At 39.1% G+C, this 22,374-nt stretch overlaps 1 protein-coding gene across 1 annotated transcript; it reads left to right on the top strand.

Moving 5' to 3' along the window:
• Window positions 1–7,785: 7,785 nt before the first annotated feature.
• myo1hb (myosin IHb) lies at window positions 7,786–21,070 on the top strand. Its single transcript, XM_078271305.1, has 31 exons — window positions 7,786–7,926; window positions 8,318–8,433; window positions 9,290–9,488; window positions 9,604–9,684; window positions 9,948–10,127; window positions 10,214–10,312; window positions 10,415–10,528; window positions 10,650–10,721; window positions 10,809–10,928; window positions 11,261–11,328; window positions 11,406–11,511; window positions 11,666–11,746; window positions 11,847–11,938; window positions 12,367–12,461; window positions 13,638–13,684; window positions 13,938–14,018; window positions 14,105–14,210; window positions 14,355–14,472; window positions 14,618–14,731; window positions 14,835–14,911; window positions 15,000–15,068; window positions 15,203–15,287; window positions 15,394–15,556; window positions 15,689–15,772; window positions 15,983–16,076; window positions 19,896–19,951; window positions 20,039–20,174; window positions 20,264–20,334; window positions 20,657–20,754; window positions 20,858–20,957; window positions 21,044–21,070. Exons 1-31 carry the CDS (start codon window positions 7,801–7,803, stop codon window positions 21,068–21,070), a joined length of 3,075 nt encoding a protein of 1,024 aa, XP_078127431.1. The 5' UTR covers window positions 7,786–7,800.
• The last annotated feature ends 1,304 nt before the right edge of the window (window positions 21,071–22,374 follow it).

Here is a 22,374-nt window from a genome sequence, read left to right as displayed (position 1 = left end):
CCTGTAAATTAGTAACATTCAGAAACAGTGGTAAAGAGATGGAAGAAGTACAGAGATCCTTTAGTAAAAGACAAGTAGAAGAAGTACAGAGATCCTTTAGTAAAAGACAAGTAGAAGAAGTACAAAGATCCTTTAGTAAAAGACAAGTAGAAGAAGTACAAAGATCCTTTAGTAAAAGACAAGTAGAAGAAGTACAGAGATCCTTTAGTAAAAGACAAGTAGAAGAAGTACAGAGATCCTTTAGTAAAAGACAAGTAGAAGAAGTACAGAGATCCTTTAGTAAAAGACAAGTACAAGTCATGAATTCAACATCCTACTTAAGTAAAAGTGTTGTCCAGACATATTATCTTCACAGTTGTTTGGACCTTTCTTTTATCTTTGTTACTTTTTTTAAGTAACAAAGATAGTAAGATTTCATAATCTTACTTTTTTGGGGCTCTAGCATTCATCTAAATGAAACAATCTTAAAAGTCTAGAATGGAAACCCCCCTTTTTAACTCATATGCAACTATGGAGCTCAAAGTATACACTGCCTTTAGTAAGGCGCCACAAGCCAAAAAAACATTGGAAGCCACTGGTTTAAGTAAATATTATACATTTATTTTATAATTATCATGTGTTTCTGAAAAGTAGCCATAAAATTGTTGAGTAAAAAGTACAATATATCCCTTTAAAACTTGGTTTAACAAGTGGAGTAGAAGTATAAAGTAAGGAAATACTCAGTACTAGGCAGTACTAGTACAGAGTAAATGTACTTGCCAATGCAGCATGTTGCATGTACATGGCCTATTTACAAAAAACTCAGCAGTGTGATGTGCTAAGCATATGCCACAATTTTGGTTTTAAATTAAACTTACAACACTTACATTTCCCAATAGAGAGTGGCATCTTGTCTGTGACTGTTGTTGAAGCTTTCAGTCCTATGCTGTACCTCTGCAAGTGAATAAGGCCAACCTGAAAATGAAAGCTATAGAAAAGTAGGACACTGCGAGGACATGCTGAGGCTGCTGCATTATGGGACGGTCATAAATACAGGTAGAATATCCAATACAGCCCTCTGTCCCCACATCCTCTGGTTGCATCAGCTGCTCGGCCAGACTCACACAAAACACAGAACCTTGGCAGAGAGCTTTTCTGATTTGCACAAAGAACTAAGACATGGATCCAAAGGTAAGATTTAATTAATCTACTGTACATGCTTAAAATAAAAAATATATACATATTTTTTTTATTTTCACATGTGAATGACCTATCCTGCTAACAGATATTCTGCTAACTCTTAAAATTCCTTTCGCATGCACAAATCACTAAAACAGCTGGTTTTTTGATGCTGTACCACTTCTGAAACCAATAGCCTAACAACTCGTTTTGGCCTTCAGAGTCCTGCCCTGTCGACAGCAATCTGTTTGCTCACATAAATAAAGGATTAGTTGAAAGTTTAGTTGTTTGGGACTAATTGGGCCTGTGAATATTTATTTGGACAAGTTGATGGATCAAGGACACTGGTCCTTCACTCTTTAGAAACAAGATTGCAATAGCCCGTATTCCTACCATATTATTCATCGATTTTTAAGTGTGTTCTTGTGTGTGTGAGAGTTAATACTGTATGTATTAACAATGTGTGTTTTGAAGACTATCAAGCATTTTTTGTCAACCAAATTGTTTCCTTAGTGCTGAATACTGAAAGTATTGCAAATGTACAGCTACTTTTCAGATTGTTAGTCTTCTTTACATGCAATACTCTTTTAAAAAAGAAATACAATTTAAAATATTGTTTTATTATACGTGTCATGTGTTGTATCATATTATACTGCACTTTATTTAGGGCAGTCATTTTATCAGAACTTTGGCTAATTTGTTCAGTGACAAAGGGTGTGAATATGCAGACAATAGAAAGGTATAAACAAAAAACTACTAATAATAATGCATCCCTTATTATCAGAGCTGTTTAGTGTTCGTTTTTATTTAGTTTTGAGTTGGGATACTTGTCATACTGTAAAACATCCAAATAGTAGGTATCTACTTTAAAGCAAAACTTTCAGTTATAAATATTTTTAGTTCTTTATAGATGGATGGCAAAAACAAGCAGAAGTTGCCACTGCATTTATGTTTTAATACAATGAATTAAACAAACATGTGCCATACTGGATTGTTGAGATATGTGGTGTTTGCATAAAATTATGTTTTTCAATGAGTGCAGTATAAATCAATAGGATGTGGCCACTACAGCTCATCGTTGGTGCTTATTAGGAGAACAGTGGTCTTCTTAAAAGATTGAGTAGATCCTAGAAAACCCTTAGGATTTGCATAATGGATTACATTATATGTTAATGAGGATTTTTCCAGGATGCTCTCTTGTGTCACCGTGTGTTTTGGCCGATCTTCAGGCAGTAACGTAAGATGCCTTTGTGGATGCTTACAGGAAGCACAGTGTTACATTTTAAAGCGACGAAATGAGAGGGCAATGTTACGCTGCCTGTAGGCCTGTCGCAAATGAACCAGAAATGTCATCTTTTTTTTCATCTTCATCTGTTCTCTCTTCCCACATTTCCTGTCGGCTCTCCATTGCACTTTTTCACATAAAGGCAGGAATTCTTAAAAACATAACATTTTGTGGTAGTTATGTATATATATCATATATAAAATCAGTTCCACCATCCTACAGAAAAATCATTTGAAAAGACATTCATTTAAAAGCTTCTCTATGTTGAAGATGGCACCAACAGAATGCATAACAATGATAGTAGCACTTTACTGTCAGTCTGAAATTACTCGGCAATAGTTTAATCCCAAACTCGTCGGATCGTTGTGGCTCTGATGAGCGGTTAGTAATTAGTTTGAAATGCATCTGCCTAATCAAAGATCAGTAATTGAATACCTGTGCTGTAATTTTATGGGGAAGAGGGTGAGGACGGGTCTCCGAGAGGATAGAATTACTACATCCTTGTATTACATACCACACGCATGCAAACACACACACGCACACACACACACGCACACACACGCACACGCACACACACACGCACACACACACACACACACACACACACACACACACACACACACACACACACACACACACACACACACACACACACACACACACACTTCCTTAAACACATAGTGTAGCTGTTCAACACTCAGGTGAAGTGCTGAATGAATGTTTGCTGCCTGGGCTCCATGAATGTTTAACCAGCATGGTGCTTCCAGAGCCAGGTAGCTCATTACTGCCTCATTACCTACAATGCAGGGACACCAGCCCAGCAGGAAGCAGCAGTGCAGCACTCCTCCTCCTCCTCCTTGTCAGCCTCTCTGTCCCAGGCTGTGGTACCAGGCCTGCTCCGAGCCAGTATTTGAATCACGGACCGATGCAAACCTGTGCAGCAGAGGAAACAGTAGCTTCTTGGTGAAAAATATCTGTGCTGACTTAAAGAGGCTCCACTATGGGAGAACTCATCGGCTACTAAAACAGCCATCATAGGCTGTGACTGCCTGAGTTGTGTACCTGGAGGATTGAAGTTCAAAGTTATTTGGATTTATCAGGTTCATCACACAAGACTGATTCAACCATGACGCATATGGCTTTGGGAGTTAAGGAGGTAATAACATGAACACAGCTTGTGTATCTTGGCTGCGGTTGTGTTACTGTACTTAAAGCCACTGTTAGTAGATTTTTTAAAGTAATTGTAGCATCTCATGTGCATATTTTGTTATTTGTAGAAAAAAAGACAATACAGGTAAAAAGTGGTTTCTGTCTTTCAGCCCATTCATCCGTCAGATCCAGATATCTTTTTGCATTGCTGTCTGCCTCAGTGTTTTCTGAAACTGGATGACTACCTCTGAGGGGTGCCGCAGTCAGTTCAAATTTAAATGAAGTAATGGCTTTAAAGCTTTTAAAGCTGCACTAATCAATATTTTTAAATCCTCAATTAATCAAATGACTCTCTGTAATGTAAAAGGGGTCACTCATGGTGACGAATCCACAAAGAACTATCACCCAACTGCAGTTCAGCTAACAAAGCGTTTTAGCATTTATTTTTTGGTTTTACAGCCCACAATTGTTTCAGTTCACTCTGCCGCAGAAACAGTTTTTAATGAAAAACCTCTGAGAAACCCACTGTATGCTACCTGTTCAGCACAACATTACAGACAAAGTTAGCGACTTGCTTATCAACATAGTGGAGCATTTAGCCATTAAAGAGACAGATATATTCCCCAGCAGTGGGTCAAGACCAAAAACAGAGCTAAAAGAGAGTGAATATTGTAGGTGGCAAAATAGAAATAGGCAACTGTTAGCTAATAGGTTCACAACAGTGACTTTCTAAAGTGATATGTGAATGTTAAAAAGCCAAAAAAGGAATTAATGCTCCTTTAAATAAAAGCTAACTACATTTTACTGTCCAGAAGTAACAAATGGTTGGTCAGTTCAGCGATGCTAAAATGTAGCCAAACAGAGCAAACTGTTTAAAGTATCTTATTGTATGCTTGTGTAAAACAGTAGCAAGAGAGAAGGTACTGTACCTGACTGGTGTGATTGAGGCCTGTGACGGTCAGGTTTCTTTAGACACCTGGAGCCCCCCAAATGTGTGTTGCCCTGGGTGATGTCTGGTGTCAGTCAATGACCCACGAGGAGCGCTATCTCTTTCAGGAGCCTAACCGCCACTTTGTGGCTGCGTAACAGGATCCTGCACCATACTGGATAGACAGGGACAATGGAGCGCCCTCTCAGGTGATGGTCTCTAGGTCAGATAGACTTTCCTGTTCCACTTTAGTCTGAAAATTTAAAGTTAACTCTAGTTGTTTATTTTGTATTTTCTGTGTCTTACCTTATACACGTGACTGTGTTTTGTTCATCTATATTTCTATGATCCTCAAAATCTTAAACGTCACAAGCGCAGTCCTGTTTACATATAATGTTGCTAAGAAAAGCCACATCTTATCTTTTTGCCCTTTTCTTTAGCAAAATTGTCCATCCTCTTACAGCATAGTGTTGTTTTACCATCTATGTGTTCAGCAGATGTCACATTTCCTCTGAAAGGCAGAAAATCTGTGGCCTGCACTCTGTGCCTGATCACAAGCCTGCTCACACAGACGCCCACAGAGTGTCTGAGACAGAACCAGCGGCCACCCACTTTACCTCTTTGTTTACTTTTGCATTTGATACGAGACATATAGTGCCTCGACAACAAAACTTTTTTTCTTCGTTTTTTGACAGACACATGATGAAATTCCTTTTAAGAAATGTTAGGAGTTTGGAAGAGACCACCTGTGTGATGAAATTAGAAAAAGGATTTGTTATCTAGTTTTATTGATACAGCTATTATTCTTTTTTTAGGTCATTACCTATTTAGAAGCATGTTTTGAAAAGCTTTTAATTTCTCACAATATAGTTCTGCTACCAGCTGTTGGACTTCTCTTTTTTGTTGTGTAAATTTATAATAAAAGGCCTCTGTCAAACAGGCAGATCTACATGTTGTTCAGGGTACTGAGGGAAAAACTGACTTTGCCAAAACTGTACATACAGCATTTAATAATTGTCTTTGTAAAACACAATAAAAAGATGCTTTAAAAACAAGTACTAAAATATTATATTATATATGTAAAGTATATACATACACAGAGTTGCAACATTCACATGTCAAAATGCAGTATATACACTTTAAAGTATTTAAATGGAGTAGTTTCACATAAAATAAATTGGTTAGGGTAGGGTTTGGTTTAGGAGTCTGTTTTTTTATTCATAAAGTCATAAATTTTTTAGTCATAAAGCCTGATCGTAATATTTGTTGATTGTGGACGTTTAGTTTATTTTTACATTTTTTTTATTTAACCTTTATTTATTCAGGTAAGTCGATTGAGAACAAATTGTCATTTGCAACGATGACCTGTCACATTCACACAGTAACACATTCCAGTACTGCCCAGTGCATCCACAGTCTGATCTTCTGGCCACTGAGCAGCTCCACTGGAGCATTCTTTTTGTTGGGGTAAGGGCCTTGCTCAAGGGCACCTCAGCGGTGGTAATGAGGGAGCGATCAGCGCTGCACTATCACTTCCCCACCCAGATTTATCCTGTCGTTCTGGGTACTGAACAACGGCCTCCCTCACAAGCTCGCTTCTCTAACCTTTAGGCCACCACTGCCTCACAGTTTTGCCTTCAGCATTATTTGATTAGCAAGATCGACAAGTTCTTGTTTTTGCTGATGGATAATACATGTTGAAGCTTTTCTAAATCTTCCATTATCCAACTCTGTGTTAGATTTAAAATTGTGAATCTGGCAACACCCTACAAACCCAAAAGCAAACACACACACAAATACATATTTCGAATGAGATGTGCTTCCTTTGTTGTATACACGCTACATTATTGATGGTTTCCTTTTGTGGGAAGTAGAAACTGTAATCATTTAGTGTTTCCTGTCATACTACTGTCTTTTCCCTTAAATAAAACCTGATGTTCAGTTCAGAAAAGGTACAGAGACACACACATCAGGGACCTTCAGGGTAGGTAACTTTTTGCACTTCTTCCTGCAAAACATTGTTGAACATTTTAACGATCACCACTGGTTTTCAGTTTATGATTGTTTTTTGTGAGATTTTGCTGTAAATTTTGCTGGGTCAGTACAGCATTCATTTGTTTTACTGGAGAATGATCTGTGAGTGTCTGTGAGTAACTATGAGTTACTCTAACTTGACAGGTCAACTTGGCAGTGATGAGAGCCAAACTACTGAAGCATAATACTGGGTGGCTCTTTCATAGCACCTTAATTAAAGTGCATTGCCTTTGCTGATTATTTATCTGCCACTTCTTCAGTTGTGCATCTTTAAATGGCAGACCATATCATGTGTTTAAACATATTATAATGCATATAATTATTTATATTAATATTCTATTATTTCTAGACTTAAGTTATTTGTCTCAGTTATTGTTTAACCGTGTATTAAAACTGTGGAATATGTGACGTTTCTAGTGTAGGTGGAGTATTTCATGTTTGTTCTGTCCTTGCCATGAACAAGACTGATGGCTCATTAGAGAGCACAGAAGCAGATTAGATAGTGGTGGTTGAAATATGATTGGTCATGAGCATGGAGGATGTAGCCAAGGCCAATAATGGCTCTGACTGGAAGTCACAGACAAACAGGGACAGGGACAAACAGGCAGGAAATAAGTCATCCACTGGGAAATATATATATGTGTGTATATATATATATATCCTAAATTGTCCATGATTGTGAGCATGTGTGTGTATGTGTTAATGAATAATGACAACCTCAACAAAAACAGGATACAAACAAAAAGGACGGGACATACTGTAGACTGTCACCCTAATCTTGACAGAATTAATGAGAACTTGTAACATAACCCACACTGTTTTTTTGCCACACACCTTTTCTTTTGCTTTCTTTCTTCTTCTTTGTATGACTAACTTAAACTGTATTGTGTTAATTGTTTAAAACAATATATATAAATATATACAAAAAGTGAAAAATCTATGATACTCTGTACATGTTGACTTGATAGTTCAATAAAAAAAGAAAAAGAAAAAAAAAGAAATATATATATATATATATAAAAAGAAAAGAAAAGAATGAATGAGAACTGGGCCAACAATAACCTCATATCTGTGTGATTTGTTAAAGATAGCAATACACTGTATCATCAAGGTCATCAAAGTGCATAATACAGTTCTGACATTTAATTTAGTTCTGTTGTGATACCTTGGTTCCTTGTCATGTCACTGATGTGTTCCTGCTCGGGCACAGAGCCTGGAGGAACGCTGTAACCAGATCCTGAGGAACATGGAGGCCTCCCTGACAGCCCGGGATCGCGTGGGCATTCAAGATTTCGTTCTCCTGGACGCCTACACGAGTGAGAGTGCCTTCCTGGACAACCTGAGGAAACGCTTCCATGAGAATCTCATTTACGTGAGTCTTCCTGTGTGGTGTATTGTTGGATAACCCTGCTCTTTCTTTTACTCTAAACGTCACACACTCGACCTTCAACCCAACGAGGTCCTAATGCTGTGTTACCTATTGCTGAATCTGGCACCTTGTGTTGCTGAAGCAGCAGCTCCTGTTCTCTTCATTTGCGGAGTGAGCAATCTAAAGTTCACCGCTGTCTGTGAGGTCATGACAAGTGATTAACCAAACTTATTGCTTTAGATAAGAAGAAAAAAATTACTTATCAGTAGAGTGATATATGGACGCCACACTGCTGGAAGCTTTTTTAATGTTATGTAATGTTTGAGAAAACAATCTCCTGTACTTTGAAATGTGAAAGAGTTGCAGAAGATGACTTCCTTTCCTTTCTCTGCAGACCTACATTGGAACTCTCTTGGTGTCAGTTAACCCATATAAGGAGTTAGATATCTACAGCAAGAAGCAAATGGATACCTACATGGGTGTGAATTTCTTTGAGCTGCCACCTCATATGTAAGATGTTCTGCATTTATTTATACTGTACTGTGTACTTGCATACAGTGGGGTGGATGGATTGTCATGAAATATTGTAGACATTCATGTTCCCCAGAGGATATATTCCCGCTGACTTTGGTTATCCCCGGACTTTTCCTCTAGCGTCACCATCAGGTCAAAAATAATGTATCCAAAACTTTGGTTTAAGAGCAAAACCTGCACAGCTAAATACTTTTCTATTACTATCATCCTCAGCTGTACATTGTGTTTAGTGCTAATAAGCCACCCAACATGTGAACTTGATAAACATTTTACCTGCTAAAAATTCAGCGTAGTCACTGTGAGTATATTAGCATGCTGACATTAGCATTCAGCTAAAGGTACCACTGTACCTTAGTACAGCCTCACAGAGCCAGTAGTGTGGCTGTAGGCTCTTACTCTTGTTATAAATACAGTACGTACATTAAGCTTTCAATTGAATGAAACATTATCACATAAGAAGAAAAAAAGACGGGATGTCAATGTGACATCAGAGTTTATAAATTACAAATGTAGGGCGTCATAGTTGCCAAGGGGTTAAGTGCCAACCATTAACCGCAACGACCGTAGCCCTTTGCTGCAGGTCATGCACCATCTCTCTCTCCCCTCATTTCCTTTCCTTTCCTTCCTTTTTCCTACTGTCAGCTAACTATCTGATAAAGGCATAACAATGATATGAAGTTAAGTTTTTATTTTTAAGTCTTGTTATAAAGGGAAAGAGAAATGCTACTTATACAGGACTATACTTTACAAACTAGTTTTCTGATGGAAAAAAAATCTGCAGAGTCTGAATTTTTAAAAGGGGACTGACTTTGACCTATTACTCTACTTTCAGTTATGCGCTGGCAGACAATGTCTTCCGCAGCATGCAGTCTGAGTTCAACAACCACTTCATCCTGATCTCAGGGGAGAGCGGAGCCGGCAAGACAGAGGCCTCCAAGAAAATCCTGCAATTCTACGCTGTCAGCTGTCCGAGTACTAAACTCCTGAACAACGTCCGGGACAGACTGCTTCTCTCCAACCCAGTGCTTGAGGTCAGTTGGATGGATATGTGTGCCAATGCTTCTGCTGTGTAAGACCATTTTTTTTAGAAAAACATGATCCTAAAATCTGCCATTTATCGCCTTTTTTATTTTTTATATTACCCAGGCTTTCGGAAATGCCAAAACCCTGAAGAATGACAACTCTAGCCGCTTTGGGAAATACATGGACATCCAGTTCGATCACCAGGTGGACTGAAATATTTTCATTACATTACAGCGCAAATTACAATGTTAGGATAATACAACAAGCAATATAATGGCCTCAAAGTTCACATACACACACACACACACACACACACACACACACACACACACACACACACACACACACCCACACACACCCGCACACGCACACACGCACGCACACACGCACACACGCACGCACACACACACACACACACACACACACACACACACACACTCTTCACTCTCTGTCTCTCTCTCTTACAGGGTGGAGCTGTTGGGGGTCACATCCTCAGTTACCTGTTGGAGAAGTCCCGTGTGGTCCACCAGAACCACGGAGAAAGAAATTTTCATATCTTCTATCAGCTGGTGGAGGGAGGAGAGGAAGATCTGCTCCGCTGGCTCGGCCTGGAGAGAAACTGCCAGCGCTACAGGTACCTGGTGCAGGTCAGTGGAAAAACAAACATCAACATAAACTTAATTTATATGATAAACCTCTTGACTGAGACTTTTTTATTCTTTATGTCCTTCAGGGTGATTGTGCCAAAGTTAGCTCTATCAATGATAAAAGTGACTGGAACACAGTGCAGAAAGCCCTCTCTGTCATAGAGTTCGGTGAGAGTGATATTGAGGTGAGGTAGTACAGTAACATTTTATGTTAAACTTTATTTAAATTATGCATGATACATTTTGCCGGTGATTTACGAAGTATTTCTTTCTGGGTGTAAATGTAGCACCTATTTGGAATAATCGCTAGTGTTCTCCATCTGGGGAATATCAAGTTTGAAGCAGATGTTCGAGGATACGCCTCTCTCAACAACAACCAGGAGATGCACTGGGTATCAAAGGTGAGTTCCAAACAAACTGCAGATAGTTTCCATTTGCCTATCTCCATGCAGCGTTCTGATTGAGACCAGGAAGAGATTTGGTGCTATAAGTTGTTTTTTTTGCTTTGCATTTGCTGTGCAGTTGCTGGGGATTCCTACTCAGGTATTACAACAGGGCTTAACCCACAGGAAGATTGAAGCCAAAACAGAAGAGGTGACTAACTTAAATTCAAAGTTTAAAATTTGTTTAACCTTTTTGTCGTGTTCATTTTATTTTATCTACATTATTCTGATGTTAAAGGTGTTCAGTCCTTTCTCTGTGGACCATGCAGTATATGCCAGGGATGCCCTCGCCAAAGCTATCTACGGCCGCACTTTCAACTGGCTGGTCAACAAGATCAATGAATCTTTAGTTAACAAGGTGAGAATAAAAAAGAGCAATCTACCTTATTTCTAATCTTGCCGAGCCAGACCTGTCTTATGAAGATCACGAAAATTGGGAGAAAATTGGGGTAATGAGATTTCAGCCAGCCTGAGGCAGCCATTTGATTGGTTGTGAGTCTGAAAACACCCGGAAAAAGCACATCTGGCAAATTTTTCTTTGGGCTAATTGTTTTTTTCTTCCAGAATATAATTCAATTGGTTTAAAGTAACACCAACATATGAGGTTTCTCCACAGAGGTCCTGCTTTACAATACCATCCATAGCAGATTTTCAATGTGCAGAAATCATATCTGTGTAAATCAACTGTAGGATTCCTCCAGGAAAACAGTAATTGGTCTGTTGGACATCTATGGTTTTGAGGTTTTCAACGTGAACAGGTGAGATCATGCACATATGAGCTGATTCAGTGTGAAATGAACAATCCAAAACTGACAGCACCTATGATTTATTTTAGCTTTGAGCAGTTTTGCATCAACTACTGCAACGAGAAGCTGCAGCAGCTTTTCATCCAGCTGACCCTCAAGTCAGAGCAGGAGGAGTACGAGATGGAGGGGATTGAAGTAATAACACTATTAATCCTTATATTTTGTTGTCATGTGTCTCAAAGTGCTACTTATGTCTGAAAATCATAGACTGTATATGGTAAAAATAAACTCACATACAATAAAAACTATTTTTCAACCCCTAATGCTTTTCTCATTTGTTTATGCACAGTGGGAACCAGTGCCATTTTTCAACAACAAGATCATCTGTGATCTTGTAGAAGAGAAACATAGAGGAATCATCTCTTTATTGGTAAAGATATGATTGAGTTATGGTCCTACAGAAAGACAAACGACACTCGCCGACAAAACTAAAACAGGGCTGAATTATTGATGCTTATGCTCTCATACAGGACGAGGAATGTTTACGTCCTGGAGAGGCCACAGATCTCACTTTCCTGGAGAAGATGGAGGAAAAGATCAGTGGTCATCCTCATTTCGTCACGTGAGCTCTACACTTTTGTTTATCAAAATAGTGGCGGCTGTGGCTCAGGTGGTAGAGCGGTCGCCTACCAATCGAAGGTTGGTGGTTTGATCCCTGGCCCTGCAGTCCTATGTCAAAGTGTCCTTGGGCAAGCCACTGAACCCCAAATTGATCCCGATGCTGCGCCATCGGAGTGCATGTATGTGAATGTTTATCTGATGAGCAGGTGGCACCTTGTACGGCAGCTTCGGCCACAGTGTATGAATGTTTGTGAATGGTGAATGGGTCCTGTACTATATAAAAGCACTTTGAGTAGTCGTTAAGACTAGAAAAGCGCTATATAAATACAGTTCATTTACATTTATCAGAAATTGCAGGTTATCTACACATGCTCAGGCCAACACATTGCATAACCATAAACAGCATAATGCCCTTTCTCTTTCCTGCAGACATAAACTTGCAGACCAAAAGACGAGGAAAACACTGGAAAGGGGAGACTTCCGCCTCTTGCACTACGCTGGCGAGGTTACATACTGTGTTGTTGGTAAGAGATGAGATAGCCCTATATGTTAAATAATGTCTCTCTCTATTACAATACCATTTAATGAGCATATGTAACATCAGCCTATTGCTAAAATGTAGTGTAACATTAGCAAACTGCTCTCACCTCTATTATTTCTGTGTACCATTCCAAAGGTCACATTCTCAGTTCTCAATATATGCATACACTAAATACATCACTTTCAAATAGTATTGTTGTCAATGTTAACTAATTTTGACAAAAGTACGCCTTAAAAGTGACAATATTATTAACACAAAACAAATATTAAAGGTGCCCTGCCACACGTATTTCATTACTTTGTGGTAATGTCTGTAGTTCTACCATGGACTGACCTCACCTTTTTGTGAAACAAATGCCTTGGTTACCTTGCTTCAAGCCATTCTAGCGTGGTACAGAAAGCCTGCAGAAAGACTCAGCTCGATTTGTGCCAGTTCTCATTAATATTCAATGAGCTAAGCTGCTTGACTCTGATTGGCTAACAAATGAGAGCCTGGCTATCAGCATCCTTTACCCAGCGCAACTGGGCGAGCTCATGAATAGTAATGAGCTCAGGCAACACCACGTCAGACTGACCAGCTTTTGTAATTGGCCTGATTTCTCCGCTTATTTCTTTTCAGTGGCTAGAGCTGAGAGAGGACGTAGCAGTTCTTTTTCACATTCACGACATAACACAAACACATATGGAACATATTTTCAAAAATACAAGTAAAAATGGTTTCGTGTGGCAGGGCACCTTTAACAAAAAAAAAATCACGTACACATACATTTTTTTTCTCTTAGAATTTTGTGTAAATTTATCCCAATTCTATTGTTTTTATTATTTTTATATATATAAAGTCACATTATTGTTTCTATGTGTCATGATGTTGGGCTCATGTTTGAAATGTTGTGTATTTAAATGTTTTTTCAATGAAGGTTTAACAAAAAAAAAGAAACCACCCACAAGCTCTAGTAGCCTAGCTTAAGATCAGTAGGCTAGCATGTTATAAGAAAGTGCTGTACTCGATAAAGATACCCTTCAAGGGCAAGTTAAACTACAAAGTAGTGTCGGACTAGGTCTTATGAATTCAACCTTTAATTATTTGTAAGAAGAATTATGTGTTATTGCCACAAAATACTTACTATTTTAAAGTTTTTCTTTGCTCTTTAACCTTTTAGGATTCTTGGACAAAAACAATGATCTCTTGTATAGAAATGGGAAAGAGGTAATTTCATTTAATTTCTTTAGTATAAAAACCCGGTGATATACAAAAGTATTGGATCATTGTATTACACAAATACAATACGTGTTCTGAATCTACTGTATGTCTTCTGATTTCCTTCACTGCTACCAAAAAACACCAAAAAGAACTTAAAAAAAAATAGCAAAGGAGCATAATAACCACCTACATTATTATTTAAGGTATGCTTTTTGTCTGCTATGTTTGGGGCTTATACAGTTTTCCTATTCTCCTTAAGGTCATGCGACAGTCCAAGAATGCTATAATCAAACACTGTTTTCCTCCTACTGATCCGGACAGCAAGAGGAGACCTGAAACTGTAAGAAACTATTCAGAACATCATTTAATAATTTACACAACTATTATAAACAAACCATTGACATATACATATCTGTGACTCCCCAGGTGGTGACTCAGTTTAAGAGCAGCCTGGTGAGCTTGACTGAGATCCTAATGTCCAAAGAGCCCTGGTATGTCCGCTGCATTAAACCCAATGAAGCCAAGCAGCCAGGTGTGTCCCGAAAACCCTTTACTTTTGAATAGACCTTAGAGCCCTAGCAATACTTTTGGCTGTGTTCAGCCTACAGTCAGCCAGTCCATGAAGTGAGACCAGACAGTTTTGAACTCTTTAGATTACCTTTTGTGTCCACTGCAGGACGCTTTGATGATGTGTTGGTGAGACATCAGATGAAGTACCTGGGGCTGATGGAGCACCTGAGGGTCAGGCGTGCTGGGTTTGCTTACCGACGCAAATATGAGATCTTTCTCCAGAGGTAGCTAAGCACACCTTTTCTCTTTGCTTTCATCCAAAATGCACATTGAGATTTTCTTGTTCTTGCAGTAGACATTTGGCATGTATTCATTTTTGCTGCTGACTATAAAGCTGTGTGTGACTGTGAATTATTCTACTGCGCTCAGGTACAAGCCTCTGTGTCCAGAAACCTGGCCCAACTGGAAAGGTACGGCAGCAGAAGGTGTGCAGTGCCTGATCAAGCACCTGGGCTACAAACCTAATGAGTACAAGATGGGCAGGTAGGCAGATGTTAATGCAAGGGTGACATGTCATACACTGTCTACGATGGGTTCACCTGGAAGAGATGCAATAACTTCTCAGTGTTTGTCTCTTTTCCACAAGGACAAAGATTTTCATCCGGCACCCTAGCACTCTGTTTGCAACAGAAGATGCCTTTCAGGTCTGCAAACATAAGCTAGGTGAGATGTTGTTCTGTACATTTAGTTGTAATACCACATTAAGCATCATTACACTCATGAGGGTGAACTGTAACTGTCATTGCTGCAGCAACAACCATTCAGGCCAAGTACAAAGGCTACAGAGCGAAAGGAGACTACCTTAAACAGAGAGAGGCTGGTGAGTGTTAAAATGCCCACAGATGTGTTTATAAGCACAAACTAAAAGCTTTTCCTATACTGAATGCAGGTGAACAGCCTACATGACAAACATTTGAAGATATTGCTTTTTATTACATTGTCTTATGTAAATAGCCACTAAGATTGAGACCTGCTGGAGAGGTCTGCTGGCCAGAAAGGAGCGTGAAAAAAGGGCATGGGCTGTCAAGGTAATCCAAAAGTAAGTTCACACAATGAAATCTATTTGTAGGTTCAATGCGATGAGATGGCCTTAAAGTATAATCAAGTCTATGTTGTGAGGCTATCTGTGTTTTGATTTGCTATAGGTTCATTAAAGGTTTCATGACTCGACATCAGCCAGTCTGCGTTGACAACAGTGAGTACCTGGCGTACGTAAGGCAGAACTACCTCACACGGCTGAGGGACAACCTTCCCAAAACAGTTGTGGAAAAAGACTCTTGGCTCACCCCTCCGCCTATAATGCAGGAGGTGGGTGATATAAAGTTTTTTCTTCTTTTTTACACCAACTGTTTCTAGGTATTAGGCTGCATGCATAAGAGCAGTGGTTGGTGGTTTTGTTAATGGCTACACCCTTTAAAAGTTTGAAACTATTTTTTCTAGGCTTCCCAGCTGTTGAAGAAGCTCTACATTCGCCACATGGTACGGAAGTACATTAAGGGAATCACTCCACAGAGGAAAGCACAGGTACAATCCACCCTCTGTCACACACAATGGTAAAAATGTCAGTGAAGCAAATGCAATACATGCACTCACAACATATCCATTCCACATTTAAAAAAACTAAATACAAAAAAAAAAGGTTTGTGGTCAACTATTGAGTCCCAGACAAATTCTCTTCAGGAAATAAAATGTCTTAACTTACATTCTGCTTTCTTTCTGTTTCCTTGTTTCCAGCTTCTGTTAAAAGCACAGACGAGCTCCATGTTCAAAGGAAAAAAAGAAAACTACCCCTTCAGTGTGTGCAGACCGTTCATGGACACCAGGATAGGTAAGACTGCTGAGTTACTTTCATTGAGTGTACTTACAAGAATATATAATTTAGCATTATTACTTTTAAGTACAGTATACTGTACATACAACATGATAAAAATAATAGTTATATTAGTCTGTGGAGACTGCAAATGCCTGCACTACATTAGATTAGATGTATTCAAAGTACAAGTTTGCATTTTGAATTTGGAAAAAGCCTTTCCAGATTGTAAAAAATCAGCAACAGTAAGTTTTCATTTACAAATGAAATAACAAACCTGATTGTACACTGCAAAAACTGTGACCAATAGTTACTTAAAGAAATGATGGCAACAAAGTGACACGTAATATAATTTAATAGATTTTAATTGCTACTACTTTGTTTAAAAATAATTTAAATAAATTAACTAAATTTAGACAATAAAATTACGTAAATAACAATGAAAGTAACAGTTAAAATATGTTGGATTATGAAGTATCTGAGCAAAAATAATTTAGATTTACTAATTATCTGGTGGTAATTGATTTAGATTTACTAAATATCTGGATACAAATGATGTCTAATCCACTCAATAGCATGCCTTCTTAGTACCAGAGTTTACTGAAATTGGTTCAACAGATCACCATACATAAAGTACAGCTGAGTAAACATTTATTTGAGCAACTTTGTCTGAACTTGTTTATCCGACATTTTTTTAATGTTACATGCCAAAATACAACAATAAACTACAGAGAGGTGCTAAATTTAAACAAAGACAGGACTAATGTGTACAATAGGGATACCCATTCACTTTAATTCTTTAATTCACTAATTTACATGTGAAAACATATACGCTCTAAAAGTATTCTTTATTGATTTTATCGGAGCGGTTTCTGGTTAAAAACACAAATTTTACTATTTAACAAAAATGTCTATCTCTGTAGGGATCCTTTCCATAATGTTTTCAGACATGAAGCTAAACATGTCCTATCCTCCCAGTATTTATTTTACTAGGCCTCGCCACGTTCGCTCTTTGCCTCTAGTCCATGGTGCAAACCTTGCATTAGCAGCAGTTATGTAGAGTACTTTGTGATTCAGAGGCTGATATAGTGGGTGGAGGTGACTCATGCATTGGAAGAAGCATGGACATCTAGGTCATCTCAGGCCAGATGGGATGCAGTATGTGTTGTTGGAGGCAGTGCTTCTATAGAAGCTGACTTCTTCTAGGAGCCAGGGGAGTCGCCCCCTGCTATAAATTAGATAGAATGCAGCTTTAAGGCACTTCAGCACTGGCTTCACTTTCAGGTCTGAAAGTTGCTGCTTGATTAAAAATAAAACAGAGAATACAAGCCATCCATCCACACAGGTAGCATGCCAACCGTCCATGAGAATCAAGAGAATCTGTCAATGGGACCCTGGCAAAGAGTAACATCCACCAAGAATGTGCTCGACTTCCTGCCCAGAATAAAAGACGCTCTAATCAAATGGCTTAGTGTAATTAAAGCCTCAGCATCCCAAGCTTCTCAAAGTACTCTCCTCAAGAATAACCAAGCTTTTTTCAAGTCCACAAAGGACATGTAGACCAGATGGACGAACTCCTGTGATCTTCAGAGAATCCTCAGTTTTTTTTTTTTTTTTTTTTAGATTAGATTCAATTGTATTGTCATTGTGCAGAGTACAAGTATGAAGACAACAAAATGCAGTTTGCGTCCAACCAGACAGACAGGACAAGAAATATAGTGCAGTGTAGACAGTAGTGTACAGTTGGTTAACAGAAGGTGGTTTAGAGTAATATAAATTAAATATAAATGTGTGCAGTGTATTAGCATTTACCTTATAAGAGCAGAATAAATGTGGTTATGTAATATGAACAATGTATGAACAACATGTACAGATATGTGCAATGTAGCAGCAGTAATATTATAATAGTAGTAAAAATAATATAGATATATGCAGTGTATTATTAGAAAAACAGAATAAATATGGATATACAGTATGAACCATATAGACAGATATGTACAGTATGTACAGCTATGTGCAGTGTGTTAACAGTACCATTGTAGTGCAGAAACAGTGGCATTATAAGAGTAGTGAGAATAAGTGTATGTGCAGGATGACTAGTATGAAGAGCAGTAGAATATGGCTATGTATAAGTGTAGTTACAGTATGTACATTTGTAAATAAATAGGACACTATGAGTGGGATGGGGGGTTGGGGGCTTAGTTGGTTTGTTGTCACTGGGATGCAGAGCTAGAGTTCAGTAGGGTGACAGCTGTAGGAAAGAAGCTTCCTCTGAACCTGCTGGTTCAGGTGCAGAGAGACCTGTAGCGCCTTCTGGAGGCGAGAGGGGTGAACAGTCTGTGGTTGGGGTGAGAACAGTCTTTGATAATGCTGCGCGCCTTATGCAAGCATCACTTGCCCTGAATGGCCTCAATGGAGGGGAGTGAGGAACCAGTGATGCGTTGGGCAGTTTTCACCACCCTCTGCAGTGCTTTTTGGTTGTAGGCAGAGCAGTTGCCATACCAAACTGTGACACAGTTGGTGAGGATGCTCTCGATGGTGCAGTGGTAGAAGTTCATTAGGATCTGAGGAGACAGGTGGACCTTCTTGAGTCTCCTCAGAAAGAAGAGACGCTGGTGAGCCTTCTTGATCAAGGTAGAGGTGTTGAGGGTCAAAGAGAGGTCCTCAGAGATGTGGACACCCAGAAACTTGAAGCCGGTGACACGCTCCACCTCAGTCCCATTGATGAGAATAGGGATGTGTGTGCTAGCTTTAGACTTCCTGAAGTCCACAATGAGCTCTTTGGTCTTCTTGGTGTTGAGAGCCAGGTTGTTGTCAGTGCACCACGATGTTAGGTGCTGGACCTCCTCCCTGTAGGCTGTCTCATTGTTGTTGCTGATGAGACCAATCACCGTAGTGTCGCCTGCAAACTTGAAAATGGTGTTAGAGCCATGTACAGGTGTGCAGATGTAGGTGAAGAGGGAGTAAAGGAGAGGGCTCAGCACACTTCCCTGTGGTACGCCGGTGTTCAGGGTGATGGTTGAGGAGGTGTGATTATCTAACCTAACAGACTGAGGTCTGTTGGTTAGGAAGTCCAGAATCCAGTCACAGAGGGAGGTATTGATGCCCAGTTCACTGAGTTTGGTGATCAGTTTGGAGGGGATGATGATGTTGAATGCTGAACTAAAGTCAGTGAACAGCATTCTCACATAGGTGTTGCTATTGTCAAGGTGGGACAGGGCAGAGTGAAGTGCCATAGAGATGACATCCTCTGTGCTCCAGTTCTGACGGTAGATAAATTGGAAGGGGTCCAGTAACGGTGGTAAGCAGGTCTTGAGATGGGCCAGGACCAGCCTCTCGAAGCACTTCATAATGATGGGGGCGAGTGCAACTGGACGGAAGTCATTAAGGTTTGTTGCAGTGGAGTATTTTGGCACTGGCACAATGGAGGTGGTTTTAAAGCACGCGGGGACAGCTGCCTGGTTAAACAAGGATTTTACTATTTAACAAAAAAGTCTATCTCTGCAGGGATTCTTTCCATATTTTAGTCAGACATGAACCTAAACCTGTTTTCGTCCCAGTATTTATTTTAGTTGTCCTCGCCACATTCTCTCTTTACCTCCAGTCCATGGTGCAAACCTTGCATCAGCAGCAGTTATGAGTACTTTGTGATTCAGAGGGGTATAGTGGGTGGAGGCGACTCATGCATGGACATACTGCTGAAATACTTTGTGAGCCTTTTAATGGACTATTTTGTACATTGATAATAAAGTTATGATGGAATTACTGAGACACTATAGTTTTATTTTATTTGATCTGTGTAAGATCCTCTCTCATGGATTCTCTTATTTTATTAAGGTGCAGGAGACATAAGCATCAAAGTGCTTCAGCTGATCCGGCATGAGCACATCAAGGTAAATTAACATTGGAATTTACTTTGCATTTTTATACTCGATCCACACTAACCTTGTTCCCCCCCCCCTCCCCCCGTGCCCCCACAGTACAGCGTGCCAGTGGTGAAGTATGACAGAAACGGGTTCAGGCCTCGTTTCCGGCAGCTCATCTTTACCCAGGAAGCCGCCTACCTGGTCGAGGATGCCAAGATCAAGCAGCGGATAGATTACATCTCTCTGAAAGGTAACGAGTGAGACAAAATAAGCATCATTATCTATAGGGAGAGCAACACACACATTTTAAACTTGCTGTTATGTACACATTTTTTATAGGGGTGTCGGTCAGCAACCTGAGTGACAACTTCCTGATCCTTCATGTTACATGTGATGACATCAAGCAAAAGGTAGATCTATCAACAGATTGGTGTCTATATCTAAGGCAATGTTTTAATTGTTTTTTTAAATGTCAATCTATAGGTCATGTATACACGTATGTGTGTATCGTGGTTCTCTAGACAGTTAATTAAGTCTGCAATGGCAATAAAGACATTCCTCAGACTCAAAACAACTCAGTTAAATTGGCTTTCAATGTATTGTTCAGAAGAAGTTTAGAGACACTATGGAGAGAAAGATCAGACCAAAAAACATTACTTTATGAATTGGTTCATTCAAGGCTTCTGGATTGTAAAATCATCACATCTAACTGGCGCCATTTGTTTTTTTTAGGGGGATCTGGTCCTTCAGTGTGACTACCTGTTTGAGGCCCTGACTAAGTTGAGTCTTATTGGCAACCAGCAGAACTCCATCAAAGTGGTCCAGGGCAGGTACATAATCTGGACTATATGTAGTAATAAGAAAGCTAGAAATCTAAATGGTAAAAATTATGATGTGCCAAATTCAATGTGAAATTGTTATTGTCACTTATAGTGTGCGATTTGACATCCAGCCCGGCAGAGAGGGCTTCGTGGACTTCAAGAGTGGTCAGGAGTCCATGGTCTACAGGGCAAAAAATGGCCATTTGATGGTGGTGAGTTCATCAAAGCATCATGATAAGACAATGTCAAATTACTATTAGTATAAACAATTGACCAAGTTTTTTACTTTCTTCTTTAGGAATCTACAAGAACCAAGTCCAGATGATGCTACCAGTGATTTGGGATGATGTTGCTGCAAAATTTGAGTAACAGCAGTGTTTGTTCTGTAATCCTGCTTCATGGTTTTTGCCAATTGTGTTTCATGTCAGCTGGTTTTTCAGTTTTGCATATTTATGACAATGTTATTCAATCATGTGTATACAAATATTACACTGCCAATTACTTAGTTGTAAAGAGCAGACAACAAGCTAATAGTAGAGGCTAGCCAGAATATCATTATGTCTGTTGATCCTAATGTGTCTGAAGTTTAATTCATCTCTAAGTGAACAAACATATCCCAGCTCACATTCATTAAAATCAGCCATCCTTAATGAATAGAAGCACTTGTAATCATTTTTGTATTAAATGTATCTGAAATGCTGTCTAGATGATAACAGTAGAGAACAATATTAGGAATGTGTGCAGCCATGAATGTTTACAATGCCTCATCCATGTTGTACTTTAACATTAAAACATGTTTTACTCCAATGGACACTGCATGTAAAAAAAAGCACATGTATTTTTGGGAGGAAAATTACTTTAATACAGAGCAAATTACATCAGCACATTTCAAATGCATGCTTGACACGCTACAGTGTGTCACTGAGATGGTTCCTGAGATAGCAGCTCCCCCTAATGACTGCTGGCCCTACAGGTTCCCAGCTCTGATTGTTTTCAGGTTGGGTAATAAACACACTTGTAATGAGGTCATGTAAACTGTACTTCAACTTTAACGTGATGCCGATTTGGTGGGCAGAAAACAAATGACGTGTAAAAAGTGTAACTTTATTATTTGTGTCTCAGTGAAGGCAGCATTGGATTGGGCAGTAGCTTAAATCTGCAGCACACTCTGCTGGACAACACAAATACCAACATGACAAAAAAAAATAGCACTGTTAGTAGGCTGCATTCAGAAAGAAATCTCTAAATGCTATTTTCTTTTTTCTTATGAAGTTTAAAAATAATGAGTAAAGCTTTCATCAGTCTAAGCATTTTACCATGTTGGCATGTTAACATTCAGGCTGAACTTTTCACACTCATGAGTCATATGCAATCTTTTTATTCTTAATCCTATGAATCACTGTTTCTGCACACATTATCCTCCTTAGAAAAAGAAGGGAAATGCTTATGTGGAATAAACAATCTCATCCCACACACTCATATCAGTGTGTGTGTTGTATCTTTATCTAAATATGATATTGAGTATGTAAGAGCCAATAAGACTATTATAAATCTTACAAACGGATTGGCACTTAAGGGAGAGATGGTCAAAGGTAGTCGTGAAAATAAATACAGTTAGAATTGTTATCA

Source organism: Sander vitreus, chromosome 16 (assembly GCF_031162955.1).
Source record: "Sander vitreus isolate 19-12246 chromosome 16, sanVit1, whole genome shotgun sequence".
Taxonomy (NCBI): domain Eukaryota; kingdom Metazoa; phylum Chordata; class Actinopteri; order Perciformes; family Percidae; genus Sander; species Sander vitreus.
Note: the sequence above shows the minus strand (reverse complement) of the source record. Positions and strands in the feature narration are given on the sequence as shown.

Coding starts and splice junctions, on each gene's coding strand:
- myo1hb (XM_078271305.1), top strand. CDS start 7,801: ATGGAGGCCTCCCTGACAGCCCGGGATCGCGTGGGCATTCAAGATTTC. Junction 13,685..13,937: donor TGTATAGAAATGGGAAAGAG/GTAATTTCATTT, acceptor ATTCTCCTTAAG/GTCATGCGACAGTCCAAGAA. Junction 14,473..14,617: donor TATGAGATCTTTCTCCAGAG/GTAGCTAAGCAC, acceptor TACTGCGCTCAG/GTACAAGCCTCTGTGTCCAG.